This window comes from Quercus suber, unplaced genomic scaffold (genome assembly GCF_002906115.3).
Source record: "Quercus suber isolate HL8 unplaced genomic scaffold, Cork oak 2.0 scaffold_838, whole genome shotgun sequence".
Classification (NCBI taxonomy): Eukaryota; Viridiplantae; Streptophyta; class Magnoliopsida; order Fagales; family Fagaceae; genus Quercus; species Quercus suber.
In genome coordinates, this window is record NW_027070268.1 from 222551 (window position 1) to 245540 (window position 22990).

At 35.8% G+C, this 22990-nt stretch overlaps 1 protein-coding gene across 1 annotated transcript; it reads left to right on the top strand.

Moving 5' to 3' along the window:
• Positions 1-9498: 9498 nt before the first annotated feature.
• Positions 9499-13690, top strand: LOC112012681 (uncharacterized). Its single transcript, XM_065767711.1, is given in 7 exon segments — positions 9499-9625; positions 9797-10062; positions 10490-10608; positions 10611-10898; positions 10998-11110; positions 11859-11953; positions 13203-13690. Coding segments are annotated over 6 exon segments (1098 nt in total). The 5' UTR covers positions 9499-9625; positions 9797-9899; the 3' UTR covers positions 13523-13690.
• Positions 13691-22990: the final 9300 nt, after the last annotated feature.

Genomic DNA, 22990 nt, shown 5'->3' on the forward strand with positions numbered 1-22990 from the left:
TTCAAAGGACTCTTTCGAGGACACTCTCTTGAGAGCTCATATAATACCTAGCTTCAATAGAGTCTCCTTCAATATCAAACTCATTATAGAAAAATCAACCGAACCATATTTGGGCCCGCTACATATTACAAGAATAATTCAAGAGCTAAAAGAAAACTCGAATCCAATTTTTCATTTAGATTGCTAAAATATTAAATAAATAAAAAATAGAAGAAGAAGAAGGAGGCAAGGAACATGATTTGACTTTTAATTTCATCTCTCTATCACTTCGTCTTTAAGTCCAAGCCCATTTATGATCTTTTCTTTTAGAGGGCTACAAACACAAATGAAGAACAAAGAGACCAAGGGAGGTCGGATTAAATTGAAATCCCCAAAATACAAACCAAACACATGGAGTTGTTCTTATTGTAGAGATCTGACAACCTTTCACAGCCTTTTCGATGGAGGATTATGCTACATGTTGAAGACCTCCTCGACCGCTCAATGATGGTAAGAGAGTGAAAATTATCTATAAAAACCTTTTTTATTTATTTTAATATTCTTTTACAAATCTAGTTGGGGTTGTGGCCAATTGTTGTGTTTTAGTTTGTGTTTCTTTTTCTTCTTCTTTTAGAAACAAGTTGTAAACTTTATAAAGCAAGATTTTTTTTTTAATACAAGATAGATTTTCTACTTTAGTCTAATCTAAGTGTATATATGTGTGAAGTTCCTTCCTGAAAACTTGAACCCGGCCCTTACCCCTCATACCCCATAAGCATTTATACTTGTGGAGTGACCACTGCATCAAGAGTCTGCTGTGGTAAAGCAAGAGAAGCTAAATCAGCTAAGATTACAACATTAAAGTGTGGAGGAACATCCTTCGTTCACACTAAGAAATCACTAACATGTCTAGTAAGATTGTGAGTTATAGAGTTTCCTTATCTACAAATATGGGAAGAACTAAAAACAACAGAGGAACTAATAAAGATTTTTCTCCTCAACCAAATGACCATAAGAAGCAAAAGATTCATCGTCACTAACCAAAGCTTTGATAATAACTTCTGAATCACCTTCAAGTATGATGGAAGATATGCCAATATCTTGAGCAAAACCTAGTGCTTTTATTGCTGCTAAGACTCCAACTTCATCAACAGAGTGGGAAGGATAAACTTTTTAGACATGGAGGCAATGACCAAACCTTACTCATTCCAAATAACTACCTCAATACTTGCCATACCTTTCTCTTTAAAATTGCTCCAAAATTGAATCCGGAAATATAACTATGGTAAAACAAGAAAAAGGTTAACGTTAGTAAGTTTTTTAAAAAATAACCATTGAGAGTTTTTTGCCAGAAGAGAAGGAAAGAATGGAAAGGAGTGCCCACTACTGACAAAGGCATCATGATTGGCGAAGGCTGGCAGTTGCGGTCATTGCAGTCATGGAATATGGGCTTTTGGATATGAGGGATGTCCGACAGGGTGAAGAGTGGGTGACTCGATGGAGCCGGGTCTAGTAAGGTGTGGCAGCTAGAGCTGGTTGCTATGGCAGTGGTAGAACTCTTCATCTCCTTGGTTTTGATGGTCTGGCAATGGTAGCAACGTGGCTAGGAAGACACAATTTTCAAATCATATGCATATAGTTTATTTTTTTAGAGAGTTTCAACCTACGACGTCCGCTTTTGATAATACTCTTTATCATCAGACCAAGACACCAATTAGTTTTTGGTGTAGGCAGGGATTAAACCATAGGTCTCTTATTCAACCATAAAAAATTTTACCAATTAAGCTAACTGAAACTCACATCATATGCATATAGTTAGTTTCATTAATTTTTGCATTCCATTTGTTTAATAAATTGTCCCAAGGAATAAAAATTTATGATATCTTAGAATTTGGGTATAGACCCTTCATGAAACTTGCCTCTTTTCATGAGAAAATTTTAACTCTATCATCAAGATTCATTCTTAGACATGTTATTATGAATTTTTACATGTCTTGAACAAGACATGAATTTAAAACCCCGTGCAACATTCATTATAAATTTAAGAACTCGTTATAAGAGACACTATATTTATGGTTGTGTAGCTAGGTTTAGGTATGACATGGAATTGAAATATTGTGTTTCTTCTAGTCAAAAAAATTGGTGTTAGTATTAAACAATTTGGAAATCTTATGTTGAAAAAAATGATACAGGTGCTGGTTTTTGGAGGTAGATTAACGAAGTGAAAACTTGGGGTTTGTATTGAGATTTTGGTAGCAGAAGTTTTGCTTTTCAAGCATTTTCTTCCGGCTTACACTTCCTTTTTTTTTTTTTTTTTGGCATTTTGCATTTTGCATTTTGCATTTTGCATTTTGCTTTCAAGAAACTACTTTTTCAATGCAATCAAAGCAAAATGCGCTTTCTGACAAACAAAGGCTTGGAGCAAGGGAACACAAGTCTTGAGGAGAGAGTGAGGGTATGAATAGACATCAATGCAACATCAATGTTTTTGACTTGCAGCAACAGAAGGATGCTAATTTGAATGAGCTAAAGGGACCGTTGGTGATGGTAGAGCAATATTGGAGTTTAGATTCATACTTTTTAGAATAGTTATTAAGTTATTTAGATTGTTTCGGTTATCTATTATTTGCTAAAGTTATAGTATTTTATTGTACTCGGTTGTATCAACTTGTAAATTGCACTGTATTTAAGCAATGAGACTTGAATAACAAAAGCAAGCAGATAAAATCCCAAATTCTCTTTTCGTTCTCTTGTTCTTGGAGGTTAGCCACTTTGAATCCCTTTAACTTAATTCAATACACACCCGGTTCATACCATACATAAGAATCACTATCACTTACACAAAAGTGGCAAAATATTCCCAACATGAAGCCATTAAAGTTCAAGTTTACATTTAGTAATATTTTTCAAATGTCACATATATAGTACAAGCACATTCATCACTTTTTTTAAAATAAAGAAAGCAATTTTCTCATGAAAAGAAGCAAGTCTCATGAAGGGTCTATACCCAAATTCTTAAGATATCACAAATTTTATTCATTGGGACAATATATGAAACATATGGAATGCAAAAATAAGGAACCTAAGTTGCGAACACAATTGAGCATGAATCCTGAAGACCCAATACAAAAGTCACTTAATCTAATCATTCCATCAAAATCTAACAAAAATCATTACAGAAATCCACATAACATATGTATCTTGGTGATCCTTTTAAGTATTTCAACACCATGTATGCTGCCTGCAAATGTGGTCGCCTTGGCTATGAAAGAAATTGGCTGAGCTGGTGTACACTGAAGGCTATATTAGGCCTTGTTAATTTTAAGTATAACAGTTTGCCAATCAGTCTTCTATACTGAGCAGGATCTGGTAACTGGTCTTGATGCCAATTGACCTGCTTCTGCAAGAAGTTCTAAAACATATTTCCTCTGGCATAAGCTAATAGCTTTGCTGGACCTTGCGACTTCCAACCCCAGAAAGTATTTCAAAGATCCAAGATCTTTTAATTTGAACTGATCATGGAGGAAAGTTTTGAATTCTAGAACAGCCTCCAAATTGTTACTGGCCACCAGAATGTCATTAACATAGATCAAGAGGATGATAATCACTCCATCTTGAACCCTAGTGAACATAGAATAATCTGTGACTGATTAAAGCCATGATTGATAATGGTACTGGACAATTTAGAGAACCACTGTCTATTGGCTTGCTTGAGCCCATATATAGACTTAGTGAGTTTGTAAACCTTCTCCCCCTTGCTACCAAAACCAAGTGGTGGTAGCATATATACCTCTTCATCCAAGTCACCATGAAGAAAAGCATTATTGACATCAAATTGCACCAAATGCCAATTAAGGGCAGCAGCAATAGCCAACAAGGTTCTGACAGTCACAAATTTTACCACAAGGCTAAAAGCCTCATAATAGTCAAGTCCTTCTTGCTAGGTATAGCCTTTGGCCACCAATCTGGCCTTAAACCTTTCAATGCTACCATTAGCTCTATATTTTATCTTATACTCCCATTTACATCCTATTGGAACTTTGCCAACGGGTAAATCAGTGAGTACCCAAGTGTGATTAGCTTCAAGAGCTTGGATTTTAGCATCCATAGCAACCTACCATCTTGGATCTCTATAAGCCTTAGAGTAGGAAGTAGGCTCAATAGCAAGAAAGAAGCAATAGTAAAGGCTCTACGAGGTAAAGATAAATGATCATAGCATAGAGTTGATTCAATAGGAAACAGCTGAGCAGATGAAGGTGAGGGATTAGTGATAGCAAGTTTGTAGTGAAAGTCTTTCAAATATGCAGGAGCTTTATGTTCCTAGTGGAATGTCTAGGTGGTTGAATTTGAGAGTGAGTAACAGGAACAAATGGGACAATGGCACTAGGTAGAGAATTTGTAGGTTGGATGTCAATGTAGGATGAAGAAGATGGGATCATGGGAGAGGAATCAATGACAAGAACAGTATCAGTAGTGGGGTTTATGTCTAAAACAGAATCAAGAATGGAACTAGAAGGAAAAGATAGAGCAAGTGAATCTGAGTCAAAAACAAAATCAAAAGAAAGAGGGGATGGAAAGAGAGAACTAGATGATGAGGATGAACAAGGATTATGAGAGGTTAAGTGATGATCATGGAATGAAAAGTGAAAATAGATTCATGAAAGACAACATTTCTTGAAAGGAACACAGTTTGGGATTCTAAGTCAAAAACCTTGTAACCTTTTACACCATAAGGATAGCCAAGAAATATGCTTGGTTTAGCACTAGGATCAAACTTAGACCTATTCCTAAATAGTGTAGAATCATAGCATAGACAACCTAGAACCCTGAGATGAGAATAGGATGGAGTTGAACCAAGTAACACTTCTGGTGCGGACACCACATGATAGCACATTTGTGGAGATTATTTTTATCATTTATGTTATCTTTATTTGGGTTTATCTTTAGTATTGGATTAGTATTTAAGATTGTTAGGATTATCGTATTAGTATTTAAAATTGTTTAGGATTTGTTTAAGAGAGTTTATCTTTATCATTGGGATTCCTGGAAGCTGTATATAAAGCTCCAGATGATTTCTTTTGTACCTGAAATATGCTACCTTATTCTCAACACCAAATTTATGTCTCAAAACAAAAGAGAATCTTTGCAAAAACTCAACCCAAGGGACATGTCGAGCATTTAATTTCTTTTGGGAATTGATGTGGCAAAGAGCATCATGATCAAAAAAAATGACAAACTCATGGGGTGTCAAATAATGGCTCCAATATCTTAAAGCTTGTACCACAGCATAGAGTTCTTTGTCATATGTTGAATACTTCTTCTTAGCCTCATTTAATTTCTCACTGAAGTAAGCTATAGGGTGACAATCTTGGCTAAGAACTCCTCCTATGCCTACACCAGACGCATCACATTCCACTTTAAAGACCTTATCAAGGTCTGGTAGGCGCATCACCGGTGCTTCTGTCATCTTCTTCTTGATTCCTTGAAATGCTTTACCAGTAGCATTTGACCATTGGAATTCGCCTTACTTCATACAATCAGTGATTGGTGCCATGATTGTACTAAATCCACGTATGAATTAGCGATAGAAAGTTGCAAGAGGAGTATGAATCTTGCCCAAATTTTGGAGAAGTGTACACTACACTTAGGACTAAGCATCTTCAGGTTGTTAATGATTTTATCCTCCTAGATGGCTACTTGTTTAAAGCCAATAAGCTTTGTATTCCTCACACATCAATTAGAGGCTTTTTTGTTTGGGAAGTACATGCGGGAAGACTTTCAAGACATTTTGGACATGATAAGACAATTGAAGAGGTAGAGAGGTAGTTCTATTGGCCAAGTCTTAAGAGGGATGTTGCTAAGATAATTGGTCAATGTCGTCAATGTCAACTGGCTAAGCATTGCAAGCAAAATACTGGCCTTTACACTCCTCTACCAGTTCCACACCGTCCTTGGGAGGATATTAGCATGGACTTTATACTAGGTCTCCCCCATACCCTTAGGAAGTTTGATTCCATCCTTGTAATGGTAGACCGATTCTCTAAGATGGCTCATTTTCTTCTATGCTCTAAGACTTCTGATGCATCCAAGGTAGCCAAGATTTTCTTTGATGAGATTGTTAAGTTGTATGGGTTACCTAAAACAATTGCGTCAGATAGGGATGTTAAATTCATGAGCTATTTTTGGAAAACCCTTTGGCACATGATGGGAACAAAGTTGAAATTCTCCACAGCATACCATTCTCATACTGATGGTCAAACTGAGGTTGTCAATAGGAGTCTAGGAAATCTTTTGAGGTGTCTCATAGGTGAGAATGGTAAGACTTGGGAATCTATACTCCCTGTAGCCTAATTTGCATACAATAACTCAATCAATAGGTCCACAGGTATGAGCCCATTTGAAGTTGTTCATGGTTATACACCTAGGAGACCTTTAGACCTTCTCCCAATGTCCTCACATGATAGGGTTTTTGTGTCTACGGTAGAGTTTGCATGTCACATGCATGAGCTGCATAAAGAGATCAACAAACGAATTCATGCTAGTAATCTTAAGTATAAGACTCAGGCTGATTTACATCGACGTCATTTAGACTTTGATGTAGGAGATTATGTTATGATTCGTATCAGGCCTGAACGGTATCCTTCAGGAACTGTTAAGAAACTGCAAGCCCGCAGTGCTGGCCCATTCGAGGTATTAAAGAAACTTGGACCTAATGTTTATGTGATTGATATACCTTCAAATTATGGTATTAGTTCTACTTTAATATTGCTGATTTAATTGCTTTTAAAGGTCTAGCAGTTATTCCATATACCCTTTTGATGATCCACCCTCTCCTTTTTTGACTAACCATGTCCCTAGCCCTACACCATCTTGTTTCCAAAAGGCACATAAAGATATTATTGATGTTATTTTGGATGAGCAGTCTCTTTTCACTAGGGATGGAACAATTCAACGCTTCTTGGTTCATTGGCGAGGACGGCCTGATTTTGATTGTACATGGATCACCAAAGAGGAGTTGCAACAGCTTGATCCCGCTCTTTTGGAGGCTTACTTGGATACACTTGCTACCACCTCATCTCTACCTCCTATCACCCGCACATATAAGCGTCGACGAAGGCGCCATGCTGACCCAGTGAGCTTATGGCTTAATGAAGCTTATTTTGATGTCACTTGATCCTTATGAGCTTTACTCGAAGGGGTCAAGTTTCTCCCACCCCAGGGGAGATGGTGTGGACTCCACATGATAGCACATTTGTAGAGATTATCTTTATCATTTATGTTATCTTTATTTGGGTTTATCTTTAGTATTGGATTAGTATTTGAGATTGTTAGGATTATCGTATTAGTATTTGAGATTGTTTAGGATTTGTTTAGGAGATTTTGTCTTTATCATTGGGATTTCTGGAAGCTGTATATAAAGCTCCAGATGGTTTCTTTTGTACTTGATAGATTATTATTATTATTATTATGATGATTATTTTCATTGACTTGTTTGGTGGTGATTCCAAACACCTTAGGTGGGAAGCCTAAGGTTCTACGGTAGGACTAATCTAGGTGGGAAGCCTAGGTTGTCCTACATCAACTTCATAAGGAAACTTATTATGCAGAAGGGGACTAGGCAATCTATTAATCAAGTAGATTGTAGTGAGGACACAATCAACCCAGAATATTAAGGGAAGATTGGCTTGAAAACGTAATGCTCTAGCAACACTGAGTATGTGTTGATGCTTTCTCTCAACCATAGAGTTTTGTTAAGGAGTATCAACACAGCTCAGTTGATGTAAGACACCTTTGTTAGTGAAAAATTTAGACATGGAGAACTCAGGAATATTATCTGATCTTAAGGATTTGATTTTTAATTTGTTTGAAATTGAGTTTCAACAAAGGTAAAGAAGGATTGTAAGATACTTTGTGTATCAAATTTAAACTTCATCAAGTAAACCCAAGTACACCTACTGCAATCATTAACAATAATGAGAAAGTACTTGAAACCATTCAAAGAAGGTACAGAGAAGGACCCCAAATATCACAGTGAATAAGATCAAACATTAAGGAACAAACATGATTTTCATTAGGAAAAGGAAGTCTCTTCTTTTCTTTTCTTTTTTGCAATAGGACAAATAGTATACATTGGAAAATCTGAAATAGAAAAAGATACATAAGATGCACTAGTAGTAAACACCAAGATGAGATAAAACAGTAGGCAGGAAAGTGGAAAGCTGAAATGGGACTGAAATCATAATTGGATTGTTGTAGGATGTATAGACCCCCATGCTTTTTCCCAATTCAATCGTCTTCCATTGCACTTAGTCCTAGACAAAACAGAAACTAGATAGGAATATGCAACAACACCTTAAATGATGTGTCAATTTGCCAATGGAAATGGGAGTGAAAGAGAATGAGGGTACACATAACACATTATCAAGAACTAAATCAGTGGAAAGTTGGACTTGACCAAATTGAGTAAATAAGATAGATTCACCATTAGGAAGTTTAATTGATATATGAGCAACTAAGGTAATTCTTGTGAGTAAGGAAATTAAATGGACCATGTGATTTGTAGCACCACTATGAATGATCCAATCATGTGAGGAAATATCAGAGGGGATAATGAGATTGGATGAGAAAACTGAATGGTATAGAGTGATTGATGCTTGTGAACAGAATCAACTTTATCTAAATCTTTATCCTTAGTCACAGAAACAATGCCTGTTATGTTGATGAAACTAGAAAGTTGAGATGCTTTAGGCTGAGTGATGAGAGTGTCTGCTTGATGAGTGCCAAGAGATGGCTCTAGAGTAGGATGATGTGAACCCAAAGCATGGGATTGATCATTGATCATTGCAAAACAGAATGATGCAAAATGCTTATCTGGATAGCATATTAAGATTTGGAATCAAAAAACAGAATGATGCAAAATGCTTATCTGGAAATTATTGATCATTGCCATCAAATTATATATATCAACACAGTGCTTAACAAACTAATTGAAAAATAACCAACTCTACTAACTAACTAATTTCAAAGTCACGTGTACATCACATACTCACTTAATAGACTAAAAACTACTTGCAGCATATCTGCCTAACATTAAACTACATGTAGCACAACACCTTACTTATAACTCTTCAACAGCAACATTAGTCTCTACATCAGCAGCACACGCAAAATTCCTTCTTCAACATTTTAGTTTTTGAGGGAAAAAGTCAATTTTGGGAATTTCTCTTGTTTGAAAATTTTTTATGGATGTTCAAACGAGCCTATGAATTTCTGCTCTTCCATTAATTTGAAAGAAATTTTCAAATTGTTTTTGTAATTATTACTTTTTTTTTTTAAGGAATAGCCAAAACAAACGGCAATATTTACCCGAAAGTGTTATAAGGCTTAAATTAAATCAACTTGAAAGTTAGGGGGTGGAAATTAATTAAGACAAAACTTAAATGATAAGTTTTGCATTTTTGTCGGTAAAAATATAATTTTATAAAAAAAAATGAAGACCAAAAAATTTAAAAAAAAAATGAAAACCAATATATATATATATATATATTAGAAACGAAGAAGAAAAAAAGAAGTGAGAAGATCGGAATCAAGTGGTGTGTCGGAGCAGGAAAGGAAACCCGCTTCCTGTCTTTCTCTTAAATGACATGTAAGTCATTGTAATCTTCCATTTATTGGTTTCTAATTCTGTTTAATTTCATGTATAATATTGAACTCGGATCTTGTTTCAATCCTATGTATTGCAATTTGAGTTTCTGGGTTTGATGTTGCACTTAGATTTGCATTGCCAGAATAATTATTTATATTTTTCTTTTTCAAGGTATATTTGGTGTGAACTATGACATGGGTATTATGAATTTACCCTACTGATTGGTGGGTGTTGTAGAATTTTAGTTTTTGATTGGATATTGGGTTTGGAAAGCATGAAAAGTCAAGTTTGGAGATGGAGTTTGGGTTTGATATACATTGTTGCTGTTGCCTCTATCTGGATAGCTGCTAGTTTCGTGGTTCAGTCTGTTGTAGATGCGGGTGTTTCACCGTTTCTTATCACCTACATTTGCAATTCATTGTTTGTGGTTTATACTCATAACCTCCTTTTCTTGGGTTACATAGAACCCAATCTCAGAATGCACTAGTTCTAGCAAATAACCCCTTCTTGGAGACATTCTGGCACTTGCCTCGGCAGCATTATATGCTGTGTATATTACACTAATTCGAAAGAAGCTACCTGATGATGATGGAAAGAGTGGACAAGCCAGTATGGCACAGTTCCTTGGATTTCTAGGGCTTTTCAACCTCCTCATTTTCCTTCCTGTTGCCCTGATACTCAATTTCACAAAGCTAGAACCTTTTAATCTGCTTACCTGGGAGCAACTTGGTCTAATTATTGGTAAAGGTTTGTATCTAAGTTTTCATTTTTTATTTTTAGTAGGTGATATTTTTGTGTGTCTACGCATGTGTCGGTGGGTGGGTGGGTGGGTGGGTTTGGATGTTATTATTGCTATTTTNACATCCTTAGTTGAAATCTGGCGTTTTTTGGAGGATACTTACGGGGGTTTATGGTTTTGGAAAAACAAAAAGAGTAGCGTTTCTCAAGACTTGGGAGACTCAGATCAGATTGTTCTTCTTGGGAGAGTGATTTAGGTGCAAAAGGCAATGCTTCGACTTCATCTGTGCCTGTGGAAGAAGGGCGAGTCAGCCAGCATGTAGAAGGTATTAGTCATGAAGCAAAATTTGGATCACATGAGCTTCAAGGGATTTTACCAGATCAGGATAAAGCCATTGGCAATGTTAATAAACAAGTTGATGCCAAAGGGCGTTGGACTCGCACTAGAGTGGCAAAAGTTAGCTTACTCATATGCCCATTTTGGTTTTTGGCGCAACTCACATTTAATCTCTCATTGAAATATACTACAGTCACGGTAAGCATTTTGCAATTGTTATTGCACATCTCACATCGGATTTGCGCAGATGTTTCCCCATTCTGGTCTAATTGATTACTCTCTTCTTGTTGCGTGCAGTCAAATACCATCTTAAGCAGTGCATCCAGCCTTTTTACATTTTTGGTCTCTCTAGCATTCTTGTCTGAGAAGTTTACTTGGTTGAAGCTCATTAGTGTTCTTCTTGTGGGTGGGTGGGTTTGGATGTTATTATTGCTATTATTCTTGGCTTTCAGTTACTTTCTTTAAACGAGTTGTCTTGAACAAGAGGTTGATACCTTTGTGTGTGCATGTGTGTGTACAACAAAACATTTTTATCAACCATATCCTGGGCTCCTTGTTACATTTTATTTATAAGATAGAGTCTGGGTACAAACTTAGTTGTTGCCAAATGTTGCAACTCCACTTAATATCTTTTTATTGGATGAGAAATTTGACAAATCCATCATTGGATTATATTTTCTTCTTATATCTTCCATACTTGAAAATTTTCCAAAAGATCAAAGATTCATCGTTATGTCATCAATCAAATACTTAAATTTCTAGTTTTTGCAATCTAAATTATGCATAAAATTAAGTTTATGGATCGAATAGTAAATAACATTTGATTGGCATAAAATTTGACATTTGTGTTAAAAACATAAAGAACATGCAATCTAACAGTTAGATTTTCAAAATCTGTAGTCATGATAATTTTTTTGTGGGAGTTGTATCCAAATTTTGTCCATGTTTATATGCACATAATTGCATGTGAACAAAGGATATCTTTCTGCTGCTATCATGTTATTTTATCATTAGTTTAATCTCCAGTTCCTGTCCTTATACTTTGTGTTGTATATTGCTTTTGGAAAATGATGATGTGATAGGAGAATTTTATACATTATTGGGGACGTGAATGTTTTGGACTTCTGTAGTACTAAATATAATTTTTCAAAGTTGCAGTGAGTTCATTGCTTCAAGCATCCACTTAGGGAACCACATTTCTCTTGATCTTTATGGATTTTCTGTTGAATGCCAGAAGCATGATAGGCCTAGAGGTATATTAGTATAGGATATTTCCTGTGGCAAAGCTATGTAACTTGCCAAAAAAATAAAAATCCTGTACCAAACAGATGTTGCAAGGTCTTGAAATCTATCCTTCAATATGATCTTATATCTTACCTTTGTGAAGCACAATTGCAACCAGTCCCTGTTTTCTTTTGTATAAAGTCAGCTTGATACCACTATTGCTGTAAACAGGGAAACTAGAAGCTGACTTTATACAAAAGAAAACAATTCTCTACCATTCATGCTGCATTAAGCCAAGATGATGGATAGTTACTACAACCTGGCTCTTGCCATCCTCTATTAATTCTTGTTTTCTGAATCCTAAAGCTAATGGTCTACTTAGATTGAGGGGAACAAAGGGGGAATAGAGTAGAGTAGAGTGGAATTGGCCCAAAATCAGCCTATTTTTTGCCTATTCTACTCTACTCCCCCCCTGAAACCAAACAGGCCCTTAGGTTGTTTTCTTGGGCTTATATGCTTGGTTTTTTTTTATATACTTCTAGTTTTTCTAGGATGGATTGGCAGAGTAAGCTTGTCTCTTGTCTTTCCTAAGTTGCTGTAGGGAATCAATTTTTAAAGCTACTCCCAAGTCCTGATATTAAAGCACCCATCATTGCATGTTTATCACTATTAATTTTGCTGTAGTTTAGACGATGTATGATCATGATATATGAGTATCATATATTAGGGAGGTAGTTTTATTAATGAGCCATAGTATCTTCATGGTTAAATGACAGAACTTCATGGTAAGAAGCATCTCCAGTGTAATGCGCTTTACTGTCTATTAGCCATAATGCTTTGCTAGATATAAAATTAAATAGTAAAAATAAATGCATTTGGAGAACCTAAATCTTGTTAATGAGTAGAAACCAAGATATTAAACCGTAATTGCATTCTTATCTCTTAAGAAGTGGTATGGTGTAGGCATGATGTGAGATTGGGAGGCTACATTGTATTAGTCATTTTGAGTCCACTATTGTATTGATCACTTGTACTAGGAAAATAATTTCCATTGTATGGAGAGCTAAAGAACAGAGGCCTTTTTTTGCCAATGGCCTTAGAGCTAAATGGCACTTTTACCCTCACAGGAAAGAGGTTTTGGAAAAGGTTCCTCTGTCTTGTAGAATTGTAGAATATGTGATTAATGATTTTTTTTTTTAAACTAATATTAGCTGCACAAAATTTTCAGTAGCATATCCAATGAATACTGAAAATGTATATTTTTTACTTCATTTATAGGTTTGTTAGATAATGTGCTGAGTGATTATTTATGGGCCAAGGCCATTCTTTTGACAACCACAACGGTAGCAACAGCTGGTCTTACAATTCAGGTCCCATTAGCAGCTTTTGTCGATTCAGTAATGGGCAATGCCCCTCGTCTCATGGATTACCTTGGAGCTCTGGCCGTCTTGATTGGATTTGCTGGCATCAACATTCCTTCAGATGCTTTTAGCAGATCAAAAGAAGCCAGCGTTGAGTTAGAAAACGACACTCTCATTCCATCCAGTGATCAAGGTCAGGTGTCATCAATCAGTCAATCTGCAGCCACCATTTCATAGCACGTTGTTGCTGCTTCTTTTTGGTTTTTACACCGGTGTAGATTGAAGTTAATCTTGTAAGTGCTAATACAATATATTTTACCATTTAACACAAGCCTATACTGTAACATTTTTTGAGGGTGAAAATATAGAATCATGAGCAGTAGTATCAGGTGAAATTTTATATCACTCCATTTTATTTTTCATGTTATTCTTAGAGGTAATTGCTAGTATTGATCGCTCTCATCTAGTCTAAAAATCTGAGCCCTTGGGTTTTGGCATAAAAATGTATGTATCTATGACTATTGGCAACGCAATCCATATCAATGATAAATGCATATGTGAACAGTATAAATTTGGGACAAAAATTGGCAACAAACTTTGTTGTAGCCACTGACTATAACTCCTAAAAAAATTAATATAACTACATATTTTAAAAATCTAATAATTGAATTGTATGTTTTTTTGGTTGTTTTTTTTAACAATTATGTTAAATTATATGTTATATACTATTTGATTCATAAACTTATTTTTTATGCATAATTTCAAACTACAAAAAGTTGAAATTTTAACATTTTATCAATAATAGAATTATTGATCTTTGATCTTCTAGAATTTTGATATAAGAAGAACATTTAATTCAATGGTAGATTTGTCGGAATTTATATCAAATAAAAAAATATTAAAGTGAAGTTATAGTAATTGGCTACAATCAACTTTGCCGCCAAACTTTGCCCATAAGTTTATATGCACAAGTGTGCATATAAGTTGAAAATGTCCCCAAACTGCAAGTTGAATATTTTGTGCGCTCTCCAAGTTAGTTTGGAGAAAAACCTTCTAAACTTGTCCTTTATTTTTTTAATTGAATGTGAATTTTAAAATCTAACTATTGAATTACATTATTTATTTATTTATTTATTTTTTATGTTCTTAACATGCATGTCAAACTTCGTTCAAATCGGATTTTATTTACTATTTGATCAATTAACTTATTTTTGTGCATTATTTTTTACCACAAAAACTTGAAATTTAAACATTAGTTATTTGATCTTTAATCTTCTTGAAGTTTTGCAAGTATGAAAAATATAATAAGAATATACAATTTGATTGTTAGATTTTCAAAATTTACATCCAATGAAAAAATAAATAAATAAATAAATAAACATGTTTGGAAGGTTTAAACTTTTTCCCATAGTTAACTATCTTCTTTCTATTTATATTTATTTAACTTTTTTCTTTTTTGTTAGAAATAATTTGGTGGTGAATCTTGACTTTCAAATATGATTATTCGACTTACCCATGTGCTCGACTAAGATTCTTTGAAGGTTAGATCAATGTTTCATTAAATTACACAATGGATAGTTTCCTTGTAAAAGGAAATGTAAATGTTTGTTTACTTTTAAACAAAACAAGCTAATTATTGACCTAATCAGCTAAAATTGACCAGTTCTCATCTTATTGCTCTCATATTTTCTTCTTCAAAATAAGATAGTTTTATGAGACTTCTCTCACAAAATATGAGATACGTACGTAGCGGAAGTGAGAGATCTCGTGAAACCATCTCATTAGACAATTTTCCCTTCATCTAACAATAGGACTAACTTAGTTTTCCCATAAACCTTAGCAAAAGCAAAAATTCTCTATGCCTTCTGCTTGCTCCTCATTCACCTCTTTTCTTTTCTTTTGATCTTTTCTTTATACAGCGCGTGGCTATTGGATGTGTGTTTGGGTTTGAGGCTGATGGTCATTGGTTGGGTGGGCCGATGGTCATGGGTTAGACGAAATGGCTAACGACTCGCTGTCCATGTTGTTGAGTTCAATGCTAGGTAATGTGACTGATAGCTAGAGCCCAGAGTGATGGGCTTTGCCATCAATGGTCAACCCTCTATTATTCATTATTTCCACTGAGATGCAAGTTAAAAATAACATGGAGTAAACTGTAAAGGCCAAATTGATTGAAAATTTGCATATTAAAAAAAAAAATTGATTGAAAATTGAAAATAATAAAAACTAAATTAATTGTTATCAAAATATAAGGACTAGTGATTTCAAAATGTTATTTTCACCTTAATTGAATTTAGGATTACTAAGATTGAATTTCTCCAAAGCTTGACTGGTTGTTCAGTTGGGTTTGAGACAAAACAATGACAATGATTTTGAGATATTAACTATGTTGTTTTGATTTGTGGGGATAAGAACTCAAATTTGTATATTGGGTTTTGAGCCTTATTCGAGAATGTGGATATGTCCAAAGAGGAGTAAATGATTGGGAGAGACCCCAAAGTTAAGAATCACGTAAGTAAAGAATGAAGGAATATAGTCCGAGGAGTAGCTCATTCTCGGATACAATGAATATTGGTCAAGCACGCATTTGGATAATTTAGATGATCTTCTAGGGAGTTCCAATGATCAGGATGAACCTCAAGCACGTACAAAGGTGATAAGAACACAGAAATATCTAACAGAAAAGCTGCTACCACTACTTTAAATACACTGCAGCAACTTTTCTGATCGTATTTATGTGGAGAAGACCCCTAAACAGTGTAGTCTCAGCTACCACCATTCACAGAGAGTCAAAGAAGATGTCTGATGGGACATACACTCGAGTGAAGACTTAAATGATTAACAAGTGTATGATCAGGATGGCCTGAAAGGAATTATATAATGTAAAAGTTCTCACATAATAGGGGGACGGGAAAAAAGAAGGGAGAAAAAAGAGAAAATGAATTACTGTAGTACTAAGAATTGTATTAACCTTCAGAACTATTAGCTGTTGTTAAATGAAGGGAAAATTGTCTGATGAGACGGTTTCATGAGATCTCTCACTTCCACTATGTATGTATCTCATATTTTGTGAGAAAAGTCTCATAAAACTGTCTTATTTTGAAGAAGAAAATATGAGAGCAATAAGATCTGGTCACTTTTAGTGAGGTTAGCAATTCTAGTTGATGAGGTCAATAATTAGCTTATTTTGTTTAATTTCCCGTGAAAGTAAACAAACATTTAAATTTCCTTTTACATTGATCTAACCTTCAAAGAATCTTAGTCGAACACATGGGTAAGTCAAATAATCATATATGAAAGTCAAGATTCACAACCAAATTATTTCTAACCAAAAAAAAAAAAGTTAAATAAATATAAAACAGAAAGAAGATAGTTAATTGCCAGAAAAAGTTTAAACCTTCCAAACTCCCATTGTTTTTTTTTTTTTTAATCTTTTTATTAGATGCAAATTTCAAAATTTACGTTCAATAAAAAGATAAAGGACAAGTTTAGAAGATTTTTCTCCAAACTAATTTGGAAAGAAATCTTGTCTGCCGTTTGCAGGGGTGGAGCCACGTTGGGGCTTGGGGGGCCATGACCCCCCCCCTAACTTTTTGAATTCTCCATTAGAGCTAGTAAAATATATATATATATATATATAATTACTAAAATTACATGTAAATTTATTCACCCCCCCCCCCAAATTTTAGAATTGACTCCCTCAAAATTTAAAATTGGCATCTAAAATTTTTGAAACTAGTCCTATAAATGTAAAATATATAAAAGTAATATGAAAATATTGTAAATGTACCACTTTTCAAATTAAAGTGGCAAAAAAAACCAAAGAAAAAAAAATGAATGAATTTGGTACAAAAAGCCTAACAAAAAAAAAAAAAAAAAATTCTCCATTGGCCCATTCCTGAGCCCATAGCTCTCCAAATATTGGCAAAGCCCCAAATCTCCTTTTTAATGTATTCCAAATCCCCAAAAAAAAAAAAAAAAAAAATCTGTATCATATAGTTATTTTGTCATTTTTGTGTGCATCCACGAATGTCGTTTCCTCGGCTCCAGGCTCCTGCTCCAATTAATTTCAATGGCAACCATTAGTATCTCTCTCTGTTTTTGCTATTATGTACTGTCATTCTTTTTTATTGCAAGTTATGTTTTGGGGGAAGATATAGTAAAGCTACTGGCTAAATGTGTGATTAAAAAGAAAGTAGCTTTTTATGTGCTGTACAGCACTTAAAAAATGTGGCGGAAGGTGAATTGATGTTTGTGTATTTGTTTATAATATATTATTATGTTATATATAAAATGATATGGTTAAGTTTATAACTTAAATAATAATAATATAGTGTTGTATATACAGTGTGATGTATTTACATTTTGTATTATTATCTTGCTTCAAACTTTATTTGGTTAGCATTTTTTGATGTGTCCATTACATCTAAAGCCCGAATTTTTCTTTTTCCATTTTAAGTATCAAAATTATCAAAAAAAAAAAAAAACTTGAATGACTCGTTTATAATTTATAAATGACTGTTTTTAATTTTTATGACATAAATTACTTGCTTGGGGTCTTCCATCTAAATTTTTTTTTTTAAAAAAAATTAAGAATTTTGTTACATTTAGCTTGGCCCCCCCTACAAAAAGTTCCTGGCTCCTCCACTGGCTGTTTGGTAACTACCCATAGCACACAAAATATTCAACTTACGCTTTGGGGACATGTTCAACTTGTATGCATACTTGTGCATATAAACTTATGGGCAAAGTTTGACTATAAATTTGGTTGTAGTCAATAACTACAACTCCACTCAATATTTTTTTATTTGATATAAATTTTGACAAATCTACTATTGGATTAAATTTTCTTCTTATATCAAATTTCTAGAAAATCAAAGATCAATAATTATTTTATTTGATAAAATGTTAAAATTTTCAATTTTTGTCGCTTGAAATTATGCATAAAAAATAAGTTTATGAATCAAATAGTATATAACATCCAATTGGCATATAATTTAACATAATTGTTAAGAACATAAAAAATATGTAATCTAACCATTAGATTTTCAAAATAAGTCATATTAATTTTTTCAGGGGGAGTTATAGCTAACGGCAACAACCAAGTTTGTAGCCGATCTTTGACCTAAATTTATACAGTTCACATGCATTTATCATTGATATGGATTGCGTTGCCAACCGTCACAGATACATTTTTATGCCAAAACCCAAGGGCTCAGATTTTTAGACTAGATGAGAGCGATCAATGCTAGAGATTACCTCTAAGAATAACATGAAAAATAAAATGGAGTGATATAAATTTTCAACTGATATATGTACTACTGCTCATGATTCTATATTTTCACCCTCAAAAAATGTTACAGTATAGACTTGTGTTAAATGGTACAATATATTGTATTAGCACTAACAAGATTACCTTCAATCTACACCGGTGTAAAAACCAAAGAGAAGCAGCAACGACGTGCTATGAAATGGTGGCTGCAGATCGACTGATTGATGACACCTGACCTTGATCACTGGATGGAATGAGAGTATCGTTTTCTAACTCAACGCTGGCTTCTTTTGATCTGCTAAAAGCATCTGAAGGAATGTTGATGCCAGCAAATCCAATCAAGACAGCCAGAGCTCCAAGGTAATCCATGAGATGAAGGGCATTGCCCATTACTGAATCGACTATAGCTGCTAATGGGACCTGAATTGTAAGACCAGATGTTGCTACCGTTGTGGTTGTCAAAAGAATGGCCTTGGCCCAAAAATAATCACTCAGCACATTATCTAACAAACCTATAAATGAAGTAAAAAATATACATTTTCAGTATACATTGAATATGCTACTGAAAACTTTGTGCAGCTAATATTAGTTTAAAAAAAAAAAAAAAAATCATTAATCACATATTCTACAATTCTACAAGACAAAGGAACCTTTTCCAAAACCTTTCTTGTGAGGGTAAAAGTGCCATTTAGCTCTAAGGCCATTGGCAAAAAAAGGCCTCTGTTCTTTAGTTCTCCATACAATGGAAATTATTTTCCTAGTACAAGTGATCAATACAATAGTGGACTCAAAATGACAAATACAATGTGGCCTCCCAATCTCACGTCATGCCTACACCATACCACTTCTTAAGATATAAGAATGCGTTTCTCAAACCCAAAAAAAAAAAAGAAAAAAAAAAAGAAAAAAGAAGAAGATAAAAATGCAATTACGGTTTATTATCTCGGTTTCTACTCATTAGTACAAGATTTAGGTTCTCCAAATGCATTTTTTTTACTATTTAATTTTTTATCTAGCAAAGCATTATGGCTAATAGACAATAAAGCGCATTACACTGGAGATGCTTCTTACCATGAAGTTCTGTCATTTAATCGTGAAGATATTATGGCTCATTAATAAAACTACCTCCCTTATATATGATACTCATATATCATGATCATACATCAAGTCTAAACTACAGCAAAACTAATAGTGATAAACGTGCAATGATGGGTGCTTTAACGTCAGGACTTGGGAGTAGCTTTATAAATTGATACCCTACAGCAACTTAGGAAAGACAAGAGACAAGCTTACTATGCCAATCCATCCTAGAAAAACTAGTAAGTGTATAAAAAAACCCAAGCATATATGCCCACGAAAACAACCTAAGGGCCTATTTGGATTGGGGGAGAGAGAGGGGGAGTAGAGTAGAGTTGGCTAAAAATAGGCTAATTTTGGACAATTTCCACTCTACTCTACTCTACTCCGCCTCTGTCCCCTTAATCCAAACGGACCATAAGCTTTAGGATTCAAAAAACAAGAATTAATAGAGGATGGCAAGCCAGGTTGTAGTAACTATCCATCATCTTGGCTTAACGCAGCATGAATAGTAGAGAATTTTTTTCTTTTGTATAAAGTCAGCTTCTAGTTTCTGATGATCCCAATATACACTAAGGCATGGGATTGGGGAGGTTTTGGTGTGGCAGTTTCATGCTGAGACATGCACCTTTCATTTGAGTTGCGGGGAGTATGTGATTCTCCCTCTTGATTGGACGGCCATCTTGGGCATTAGATTTGGTGGATACCCGATTTCGACTGATGCCATGAGCTTCGAGATGGCTTGTGAGCTCTTGGGGATTCCTTTCCCATTGACGGAAGGCATGGGAGCATATTTTAGGCCTACCGCGTTGCCACAGATCTGTACTGAGTGGTTGCAGGGTAGCATCCCCTAGAATGTAGCACCGACTAACATCCACCTTCGCTGGTTCTTCATGTATTTCCTTGGTAGTTGCTTTTTTGGCAACAACAAATTAGTATTGACCTGCCAGCTGCTGTGGGCTTTGAGAGCAGTTTCAAACGTTGGGAGTTATGATTGGGGGTCCGTCACTTATGGCTTCTTCATAGCCTTTTTGAGGTGAGCTTCACTGCGGGATTTTAGGAGTTTGGAAGGGTGTTGGCAGATCTTGACATGGTCGGCCTATGAGTATATTCCAGCCTTGCAACCATGGTTCACGGGTTTATCTGCAACGGTTTATCCTTGAGCTTATACTTGGTCTTTCTGCACTATTACTAGAGTTGTCTTGGTGCAGCCGGTTACTATCACTACGGCCTTGGATTGCGTCACCTAGGGTGAGATAGTTGTTCATCCTTATGATGGCTCACTGTTGGGGAGACCAGAACTTACTGTTGCCATGGGCCAATCGAGATTACGACGCTAGTTCTGGGCCCTATTAAGTTGGGAGTTCTTCTTGGCTGAGAAGACCTTCCATCAGGTCATGTTGGTTTTTGGAGTACCCAGGGATCCACATCCTCTCGGTTTGTCATTTGAGTCCATCACTGTGGACTATCCGGATTACATGACGGGCTCCTTTGATGCATATGTGGATACTAGGATAGACTATGTCACTTGGTTTGCAGTGTCCTCTATGAGAACTATTATAGGAGACGTCCCTGTGAGTGGGGGCAGAGTGCTAGGAGGCATTGCTCGTGCCCAAGTAGCTTCTAGAGCTGAGTGGAGATCGCGGGCCGAGACTTTGTAGGCCAGGGTGATAGAGCTTGAGACTGCTGCTACTGTTAGGGAGGTGCATATGCAAGAGGAGATTGCTTGAGTGTTAGCTCAAGAGAGGGAGCTTTAGCAGAGGGATAGAAAGGCCCAAGCTACTACTGCAGACAGAGAGAGGACCTAGCTTCAGGGTGAGCTGGCCCTACTTCACGGCTATACCATGGTTTTGATAAGAGAGTTGCGGGTGGCTCATGGCCATATTTCGCCTCCACCTCACATTCCAGGCCGGGGGCCCATTATTCCTCCATACAAGCCCGAGAATATGCCAGTTCCTCAGGGGTCCCTATGCTCAAACTCAAGGGCCTTCTTAGGATCTAGGATACACTCTAGGTGCTTCAAGTGGAGCTAGTCTTTCTACCAGCCTTTTTACTGGTGGTGACAACGACGACGACAACGACGATGATGATGATGATGCCGACTCATTTATCAGTGACTCCTTTAGAGATGATGATTCCCAGTAGGGTTAGCTTCCTGTTGTAGCATGATGTAGCCCATATGTGGGCATGTATGTACCTTCCATGTATTTTGTAGACATTGCCCCATGGTGGGCCTGTTATGTATGTATATTATGCATTGCCTCTTGATAGGCCTAGACATGTGTGTATTATATTGCCCCACAGTGGGCCTTGATGTATGATATTATCTTTTTGCCTTATGACATATGTATAAAACAATGCCTTTTGTTAGGACTTACATGTATGATTTTGGAAACAGCCTTTGAGAGGGCTGATATATGACTTTAGGAAAAGTTCCTTGAGAGGGCTGTTGATATATGTGAAAAACAATGCCCCTGATTAGGACTTACATGCGTAGTTCTAGGAAATTGCCTCTGAGAGGGCTGTTGATGTATATGAAAGACAATGCCTCTAGTTAGGACTTATATGTATAACTTTAGATAAATCACCTTTGGGAGGGCTATAGACATATGTGGGAAGTAATGCCTTTTGGTAGGGCTTACATGCATATCTCTAGGAAATTGCCTTTGAGAGGGCTAATGTATCACCATAGAAAAATCACCTTTGAAAGGGTTGCTGACATGTGTGAGAAGCAATGCCTTTGGGTAGGACTTACATGCATAACTCTAGAAAATTGCGTTTGAGAGGGCTATTATATCACCATAGAAAAATCGCCTTTGAAAGGGCTACCGCTAGTGTAGGAGAAACAATGCCTCTGATTAGGACTTACATGTACAACCATAGAAAAATCACCTTTGAGAGGGCTGCTGACGTGTGTGAAAAACAATGCCTCTAGGTAGGACTTACATGCATAACTCTAGAAAATTGCCTACCGTAGCTTTACGGTTTTATCCATGAGTCTTGACAATGATCGTCCCACTAAGGGGAGAGAGAATGGAGAGATTGCATGAGATAAACTGCCCCAGTTTAGGGTTTCATGCAATTCTCATCATGAAGGAAATATCCTCGGTGGGATGGACTCGTTCTTGCATAATGGGTAAGGCAAAGAGAACCGTGTGAAATAAACTACTCTAGTTTAGGGTTTTGCAGGGTTCAAAACTTGCAAACTGGCTAAAAATGGCCTTGACTTCATAGGCCATACTGAATGCGGACATTCTGAACAAGATCTCCTTGAACATGCCATAGGGAGGTATGTAATGATCACTCCTATTATTGCCCGGGCGGGCTAATAATTCAAAGACAGGCTTCTTGGGGTA